Source organism: Ricinus communis, chromosome 8, assembly GCF_019578655.1.
Source record: "Ricinus communis isolate WT05 ecotype wild-type chromosome 8, ASM1957865v1, whole genome shotgun sequence".
Classification (NCBI taxonomy): domain Eukaryota; kingdom Viridiplantae; phylum Streptophyta; class Magnoliopsida; order Malpighiales; family Euphorbiaceae; genus Ricinus; species Ricinus communis.
Window position 1 is genome coordinate 2,740,778 of NC_063263.1, and position 10,044 is coordinate 2,750,821.

Consider the following 10,044-nt stretch of genomic DNA (forward strand, 5'->3'; position numbering starts at 1 on the left):
TTCATTAGATGAAGATGCAACATGGGTTGATAAAGGAAAAGATAATATATAATGGAAACAAATTTCATGACTAAATAATTAAAGAAAAAAATCTAACGAAAAAGAAAAGACTATATATATAACCGTGTTTAAAAAGTTTTTAAAATTTCAGTGTTCAAAACGTATTCCACATAAAATTATAATTTATTTTAACCGTCCAAAAAAGTCCTTTCAATATGCACCATATTTCCTTCAATGCAAATAATAGGAGAAAGTAGTGCTTGATTTTCAGATCTCAAATGTCTCCTGGGTATTAAAGATTATAATGACACACCAGCGACTGATGTTCATAGAAGTAGGACCACTATTAATGTCTCCAGCTGCAAATTTCTCCTGAAAAACTGCATTTGCACGTGTTGATATACAATCTTCCATTCTTAAACTGCAGGCATCTGACTGGACCACCTTAATAGCTTCTATGATCTTCTATTCTTCAAGGGCACTAGTCTAACTGAGTCCCCTTAATTAGCTTTTGTGATCTTCCATTCTTCAAATTTAGTGATCTAACTGAACCACCTTAATTAGCTTTTTTCTATTTATGGTTCAGAATTTCTAACTACATCCTAGCCAAAGGCCAACTTATCATAACAAGTTCGAGGAAAAAAAAAAAAAAAAAAGAAGTAACAGAAAATGTCCACCTAAATATGAATGCAAAAATTTATTATACCTGCAGACATCAAATCAAACCACTGGCATTGCCTGCCAGCCATTTCATTACAAATGGCCAATTTTAGCTAATTCTACTTGTTTAAGTTCATTATCTGTTTTAAGAAACAATTATACTTTATTAAAATAGTTATTAATTTAAGCTTAAGTAGATATAACATGACATGGTATATATAACGTGTGGATTTGGATCACTGAATAATGCCATGTCAAAATTCAAACTACAAATTTTAAAAATTCTATGATTGCAAAAAATGAAAAGCACACCACACACCAGTGTGCATTCATACATGGACATATTCCCTTCAAATCTTCAAGAAAAAACCCATATTTTGCCTCTTGCATTGGCTCCTTGCATTTTAGTTTTTATTTTATTTTTGTTTTTTATTTGACTGCGCATGTTAACGCCAACTGTTGCCGTTAAGTGAATATACATATGTCAAACATGCCAGAAAATTCAGCCATGTCATATGCCAAATATAAAAAAAATATACATATCATCAATTTTTACTCTTTGTCTTTTATTTATCTCATTTTGAGTCAGGGTTCTTCCTTATCAAACACAAAACTCCATTGCTCGACAGTAAGAACAAATGGTATCAAAGCGACCTGACAGTCTGAATATGGAACTAAGTGTTGTACGGAACTAAATGTTACATCATAGGAAGTCGATAAGAACCAACCCTAAAATTTGTATGAGCCACCGCTAGAATCTGTGCATGGTGGGATATGATCTTAAGCTATTGGGATATGATCCAGTGCTAACGAGGACATCAGAGCTTTGGATGGGGGAGATTGTAAAATGATTGTGGGTTTGATGTGCCTATAAGAGTTTAAATGAGTTACTACTAACACTTAAATGTTGACTTTTAGGACATGTGGATAGGCCCAACCCTGCCTTAGTTGTGAAGTCGATAATTCAAGCAGGCTTGGGCTATTACAAAATAAATTACTGATTTTATGAGCATTAGATTTATTAACCCGATTTGGAGGAAGGTCTCTAACTTGAACCTAGAATGGAGAATATGAAAAATCCACTTCCGTAATTGCTTTTCATTATTGTATATTGATCAATTGATTTTGCACTGACCATAGTCGTTCCACTAGAATCTTTACATGTTCTTTAAAGTTTTTCAAAGTGAATAGTAAAGTATCCATTGATAACTTTATGACCATAAACTGTCCAAAAAGGCGACATATAGGAGTTAGAGCCTCATCTATAACTACTAAACACCTTTGTTGAGATTGTTAAAAGCAGAAAAGCAAACAACACAGAAGAAGGCAACAACAGAGAAGTATGTGCAGGTTTCTTCCTCCAGACTTCCAGAAAAGGGAGCAACCATTTCTGCTAATGAGAAAGGCCACTTCAACCTTTCCTGAAGCAGAATTGGACGTTAGAAATAGATCTCAAGGCAACCGTTAGCATAGGAGTAGGCTACCATTGAAACAATGTATATATAAGCAATAACATTCAATTTGTAAAAATCAGAATTCATATAATACAATTCATCATTTTTATTACTTAAAACCTCAATATGGAATCGGAGCAGGTTTAAACGTGTAATCATCATATACCCCCTCCCTTCCTTCCTCTGTTCTTTCAAAATTCCTTCAGCCATGTCTCAAAGCGACAACAAACTAACCAACATAACACTGAAAGGCAACTCAAACTATTTTGGATGATCAAAACCAATGTATATTGGCCTCAGCGGCAGAAGAAGGCTGGGGTTCATCACTGGAACCAAACAAAAACCAAAACCAGAAAGGCTAGAAGCCCCAACAGAAGAAGAATTAGAGAAAATAGAAGAGTGACAAACGACAGACCATATGGTCATGTCAATGATCAACAACACAATGGAAACTCAAATTTCCTGACTCTATATTCTAATGGAGTCATTAAAAGCCATTTGGAAAAAGATGAAAGGATTATATGGCCATCAATAGAACTTTGCACACATATTCAGACTCAAGCAAGAATTTTCCCAAATCACACAAGGAACAAAAATAAGTTCGGAATATGCAACAAAAATTTTGACCAGATGGAAAGAGTTGCAGAACTACCTTCCACCATCAACCAATCCAGAAGAGATACAAAAAAGGGCAGGGCAAGACCTGGTGTATACTTACCTGGGAAGACTGGACTCAAGCTACGAAGCACGATGAACTCGACCCTCAACCTCGATGTTACAAATAATCGACCTTGTTCTACCCGACATCTCAACACCCATGAACAAGTCTGCCAGAGGGGAGGACTAGGTAACATCGAGCGATGCGACCACTGTAAGAAACAGGGTCACCATTGCGATGGATTCTGGCATCTCCATCCACAGCTGAGACCATTTTGAGGGTGGGAGAGTTCTGGAGGTGTGAATAAAGAAGAAAGAGGGGAGAAGGAAAGGAGATTCGGCGGGGCGAGCGTAAGGGGAGAAAACCCTAATTCAAAGGGTAAAAAAATGAGTTGCAACGGATCGGGGGCATATAACGGGTTTGAGGGTTATAAAACAACCCGACCGGACCCGAATTCACAATGACCTACCCGACTCTGAGCCAGCTGACCCGACCCGATCTCAACTCGGACCCGACTCGAATCCGACCAGGCAGTCACAATGCAGCTGACCCACTTATTATCCCAAATCCAAGCCCTGGTTTAGCATCAACAACCGAGTGGGTCAGGTTTGGTGTCTAATTCCTTAATTCCACACTACCAATTGCAAAAACATGTCAAAATGATTAGGTTTTTAATTCCGGAGCTTCTGATCACATGATATGGGATTCAATGAAATTGTAAAATTTCAATCCCATTGAAAATTCTTAATATGTGACAGTTGACAATGGAAATAAAACCCAAATTCAAGGTAGTAGCACTACTAAATTACTTAACAAAAATCTAAAAAATGTTCTGCTATTACCTGACTTCAAGTCAAATTTATTATCTGTTTGTAAAATAACCAGTGATTTAAATTGTAATATTATTTTCTCACCATCTTCAGTAATATTCCAAGACCGAACTACAAGGAAGACGATTGGTGAGGGATATTATGAGAATGGACTGTACTATCTTAAGGACTCTATCAATCAATGTCTTATGTCGACGAGACCAGTCGATCAAGGCATGTTGATGCATTTGCGGTTTGGACATCCCTCCGACCAAATTTTAAATAAACTTTTTTATTACAATTTAAATTCAAGTCTTTGTGATACTTGTAAATTTTCTAAACATACTCGCCTCCTTATAATACAATTCATCATTTTTATTACTTAAAACTTCAACAGAGATGACTATTCCTACTGATTAAGAAAAGACACCTGAATCATTTGCATTCTCATGTGTTAGTTCTAGGATCATATCATTGCACTGGAGATCCTTTATTTGTTAAATAAGGTCATGCAAGAAGGATTTTCCTTGCATGAAAGGAAGAAAAGGACAAAAGATAAGAGTTAGAGATAATGACAATAGTAAAAGTTAGACATAAAGGTTTGAAGAGGCTTTTTAAAAAACGAGCCAAAGTATTATAAAAGGATAGAATAGCTAACGTTAGAAGACTTGAATCGCCAAAGAAAGCTAGATGTCTTAAGTCTTAACTGCAAAGACATTAATTCATCTACTACTCATATTAAATCTCTTAAAACACAAGGCTTACTTCCAGGAAACTCTTGAGACTTTCTCCCATTAAACCTTTTAAATTGATTAATGCAATAACTATATTGCAATCATAGGCCTATATGATTGACCTTCTTGTTTGTTGAAAAAAAAAAAAAGAATTGACCTTCTTAAAGTATATACCACCTTGCTGCCTGGAATAATTAGAATTCCAGTTCCCATTCCATATAAGGGGTGAGAAAGAAAACCGCTCGAACCAAATCAATCGGAAAACTGAACCAAAATCAAACCAAAAGAATTGATTTCTCCAATCAATTGATTCAGTTAACTACATAGCCTATTTTTACTAATTTGTTCTTTTTAACATATTTTTTCACTGTTTAACTAAAATGTCAATTTTTTATTTTCTTTTTTTGCTTTAACTAGAAAACATTTTCAGTTTTGCAGTTAAACAAATCGACAATTTTTTTTTTATTATTATTACTGATTCAGTTTTTTTGTTCAATAATTGGAAAAATATAAACTCACTCGTTGTTTCTTTTTTTTCTTTTGGCATGATTCCATTAACCAACCGTGCTCACCGTTACATTTCCATCCATCTTTCATGTTGCTATTGCATGTCAGATTACTGACTGAGGCTCCTATTCCATAGGGTTATATCTCAAAGAAAGCAATACTACTTGAATCCTCTAACATCAGTCCACAGCCAACGCTTCTCCAGCATATCGTGGGTAAAAAATATAAATGATACAATAATTATATTATTTATATCGATTTGGTACTTCAATTTAATAATTATAAAAGATAATACTCTAAGTCACCATTAATAAATTAGGCGAAAATATATTTATACTTTCAATCATTTTTAAGGAGGTAAACTTCTGTATTTTAAGGGAGGTTTTGCCGAATTTTGATAGAATTCTTAAGTCAGGATTCTTAGACAGTCAAATTCTAGAAATTTAGGCCTAAGATTATTTATAAAATATTTTTTTATTAATTAAATTATTTTCGTAAAAATAGACAATCTGACGGTTCAATCAGCTCCGCCAGAGGTGTAGGAGTAGCTAAAAAAAATTCAACAGAACTGTAAGTTAAAGTTATATAATCAATGGTGCATGTATCATGTCACTATTTAATGCAATGTTATTTAATTATTATTATTACTATTTATTATTATTATTATTATTATTATTATTATTATTATTATTATCTTAATTGCCAATATTAATATCATTATTATTATATTTACTATGAATATTGCATATAATTATAATTTCATTTAAACCGATGCTATTCAATTTTAGCTTTTAATATTAAATTGAGTAATTCTATGATTATCTATGATTTATATTATTTTAATATCATTGATGCTAAGATTGTACTTAACTTGAGATGAGACGACGGTAGAACATGTCATCTGATGGGTTGCATTAGGATCGTGTGTGCACCGGTATAAATCAAAGACGCGTAATAGAAGAATATTTATGTGATATGCCCTAGTCGAGCATCACTCTATGAGCTTACGAAAATTATGATTTGTCGGAGAAAATGACCTTGATTGAGTATCGCTCTCTGGACGCCGGCTGTATTAATAATTAAGTGACCAGACTAGATTTAAGGACTCTGGTCGAATTTTGTTTTCTGGGCACCAGTCTTATTAGAAATAAGAGAGTTGATTAACTGATAGAATTTGAGTATATGGTTCTGCTGATGTTCTCGTCTTGTATTTATTTAATTGAATTTTTTGAACTATGTCATGACCGTATTTTAATTATTTCATGATAGTCTATATTTATTTAAATAATTATTTAATATTATTAGTTATATTTATTTTAAATTATATAATTAAACTCACTCTCGAGACTGACAGTCTCAAATTAAACTTTTCAGATAACAATTAGATTATCTGTAGTTTCTCTCATTTTGACAAGTCCAACTCTTTTCTTTCTCGGACTTAATGTAACTATTTTTCTTATATTTCTAATTACTTAAATTTTTAGATATTCTGCGTTGCATTCGGATTTATTATTTCTATTTAATTTGATGAACAATCAGTTGATGTATTAATTTTATTATTGTTGATGAAACTAATTTTATTATTGTTGATGAAACGATATAGATTCTGTTGTAATTGTATGAATAAATGTTAGTCTAGCAACCAGACACTTAGTACCACTGATTGAAGTCTCAAGTTAAAGATTGAAGTCTCAAGTTAGAGATTTCTTTTCTTCAAAATGCATGAAAAGACTGGCAGAAAAAGTTGGCAGTTCAAGGCTAAGAAGATCAACACTCTTGAGAAATTTGACAAGTGGCTACTAGTGAAGTAGTTGCCACCACTCGCACAATATATTCATGGTGAATAACCACTTCTTGTCGCAGTACTTACCAAAAAGCAACATGCCCACCATTATATGATTATTTTAGGGAAATGAATTAAGTAAGGCATTCTAAGAAGCACAGTTCCAGGATGCAGTCTCCACCTCCGAGCCAGTCAATTCTTTGCACTATTCAATTCTCTGCTGCCATGGAAAGTGAGGTGAAAGAAGAAAATACCTCCTACGGTGTAACTGCAACAGGATAAGAAGAGCCCCACTTGTGCCCGAAAGGGTAGTAGATAGCATTATTAATCAAATCAAGTTTTTTACAGTATGAGCAGACACTCCAAATTTAGTAGGCCGACAAGTACATAAAAGTTATAAGCGATACAAGCTCCTGGACTTGCATAATCTCCTTGACAGTCTGCCCAAGGGATCATTCTCTGGCAATCAAACTCGAGGCTTTCTTTTCTTGCTCACTATCTGGTCTGAAAATGCAGCAGCATTCATTCACTAATCTGCAACCTAAAAAAAGAATGAGCTTCAGAGACTGTAGTTCAGAAAGCAACTTCACAAATCACATACCAGCAAATGACCAAAAGAGTTTTCAAATGATTAGGGAGTAAACTAAATGCTAGCAAGCAATTCAATTTTGACATAATTGTGATATGATTAACCTGATTAATCAACACCAATATATGATAGATTCACTACCAGAAGCCAGTCAATGAACAGGATACGCAATGATTTATGAAATTGAACATAACATAGAGAACATCATTCCATAGCCCTCAAATTCGACATTGAAAAAACTAATTTGTAAGAGCATCATCGAAGGTTCTAGAACAAGGAAATATAAAAATAAACATTCATTCTATGTAGTCAGATATGAAAAATTCCATGGACAGGCAGATAGCTAAGAATTATACACAACACTAAGAGTCATAACCACCATAGTTGAGGAGATATATTCCAATGTACCTGATTAAGAGGATTGTCAGGAGATTTCTTCCATAGCTTCCATATCATGTCCTTGTATTGGTTATGAGTAAGCCCTGGTTTCTCTGCCTTGAGTTTAGGAAGCTCAGCTTCTTCAAAAGCCTACAGCCATAACAGATGAAGAATACAAGTAAATTACATTTCTGAAAATTATTTGGACACCAAATAGTTTAATTTCTCCTCCTATATAATCTTTCATTCTTGATGGAGCATTCATAGGACAAAGTATTGTACTGCTGATATATGACTCTAAAACCATAAAGAACCCATTTAGTTTATCTTGAAAATAGAACTGAATTAGAATCTCTACTCTAGTTTTATATTTAAAATGAAGTTCGATTTTATTTCAATAATAATTTTTGCTTTATCCAATTTTTAAAAAGTATTAAGAACTAAATAAGGTTCAATTGGCCTCTGAAAAGTGGAAGGGGTTCCAAGTGACTTCCTTCTCCATTCTCATTTTATTACCAAAAATAAACCAAAATTTTCTGGGGAAACTGGAGCACTAAAATTTATGAGAGCTTTTCTCACATAAATTTAAGGCTCCAACTCTTCGAAGTAGCCAGCACATGACTTCCAGAAGCAAGCTGAATTGCACTACAAAATCCCAATAAACATTATATCACTAGTTTCATTGAGCAATTGAAACGTGCAAGTGATGTATTAACCATCTGATCCTGTCAATTATCTCTTTCTCAACCATCCACATTTTACTGCATCTTCAACTAAAAGGGACAAATCTTTAAACTTTAAACAAAATAATCTGATCAGATGACTTCACATCCTACCATGTTTTAAAATTCCTTAACTCAATTCTTTTTGGATACATCCCAAATCTTTAAACAGCCATCAGGACTGATCCCCAGGTTTCCACTAATGCAATGCAGGCACTAACTCGGCTACTGGTTTCTATCTACTGTATCTCATATGTAAGGGAAAGGACTAAAACTCCACGTAAAATTAAATAACAAAGAGACAGCCACACTCACCTTAAAAGATGCCTTAAGCCTCCTCTCAGGATGCTTATCAACAGGCAAACTATCGGTAACAGACATCTGAGCTATTGCATCCTCAACAGTCCTAGCCTCAATAATCGAGTCATCTCTATTAGTATTGGCAACCAACACCATCCTCTCGTACTCTTCCTCCGCAGCAGTCCTAGCCTGTTTTTTCTTCATCTCTTCAGCTTTCTTAGCCAACTCCGCCTGCTCCTCCTCTCTCCGCCTACTCAATTCAGCCTCCGTCACTTTAGGCACCGGAATAGCTACCCGGTTCGCCTTTTTATCCGGCTTCTTCATGGCTTTCTCAATCTCCTTTTCTTCCATCTCGGCCAACCTGCGTGCCTCTGCCCGCCGCGCAATGGCTTCCGCTTTTTTCTCAGATTCCTCCTCACGCTTCTTGGCGGATCGGGATTTTGAACCCTCCGCTTCACGCCAGTACTGCTCTTCCTTCTCGCGAGCCTCCCGCTCCTTGCGCTCCGACTCGGTGGCGGTCTTTCGAGCACGAGCGGCCTCAGCCTTGCTGTTGATGCCCATCTTCTTCGGCATGTTGGATTGAATTGGGCTGCGAAATTGGGAAATGTTTGGGGATTTTGACAGAAAGGGAGCTTTGAGACAACACCCGGTTTTAACTTAGTTGTGTGTTTGTGTCAGGTGAGAAGGGTACACACGTAGTGTTCTTAGATTCGCAGTTGTTAATAGGCCGAAGGGTCAATTTGGCCCATGAACCATTTTCTAAGTCCAAATTGACCCCAAAATCAGCTTTATTACACTAAATTTCCTAGAGAAAATTAAATTGTACACACTTTTCTTAAATTAATTATAGAAATATTTTAGCTTTTTTTTTTCTTATACTTTTACGCCTCTCTCTTACTTTTACACTTTTTTCTTACAGTTTTTTTTTTTTTATTTTTACAACTTTCCACTTCTCTCTTTCCCCTTTCTAATTTTTCATTTCTTCTTTTTTCTCCTATCTTTCCTCACAGACGTTCTTTTTCTTGTTTTTTTTATGCATTCTTATTTTTTAGCTAGTTAATTATTTATGTATCTTTATAAATGATTTCGACTCATTCTTCTCCTATTTCTTCTAACACTCGATCTAGTTCTTAAATATTTTTAATTTACAGAAAAAATCTAATTAAAATGCATCAAAAAACTATTTCGACTAAGCAGAAAAAGGTTCCTTCTTCTAAAGCTCGATTTAATGAAAAAAAAGAAGGTGGAAAAGAAAAATCAAATGATTAAAAATTAAAACCTATGAATAAAAAGAGTAATGAGGTTAAGGATGACAATATTAATAAACGAAGAAAGCTTGAATTGATGAAACCAAAATTCGACCTAAAATATTTTTTTATTTATTTTTTATTTTCTATTTATTTTAAATTATTTGTTTAATTTTTAGTCACATTTGTTTTATTTCGGGTTT

The 10,044-nt window shown here is 34.4% G+C and overlaps 1 protein-coding gene across 1 annotated transcript; it reads right to left on the reverse strand.

Annotated features, from left to right (window-relative positions):
- Positions 1 to 6,886: 6,886 nt before the first annotated feature.
- On the reverse strand, positions 6,887 to 9,296 carry LOC8265948 (coiled-coil domain-containing protein 124). Its single transcript, XM_002528378.4, has 3 exons — positions 8,610 to 9,296; positions 7,603 to 7,722; positions 6,887 to 7,146 (listed from the first exon to the last, which is right to left on the reverse strand). The coding sequence occupies exons 1-3, from the start codon at positions 9,165 to 9,167 to the stop codon at positions 7,135 to 7,137; spliced, it is 690 nt and encodes a 229-aa protein (XP_002528424.1). The 5' UTR covers positions 9,168 to 9,296; the 3' UTR covers positions 6,887 to 7,134.
- Between the last annotated feature and the right edge of the window lie 748 nt (positions 9,297 to 10,044).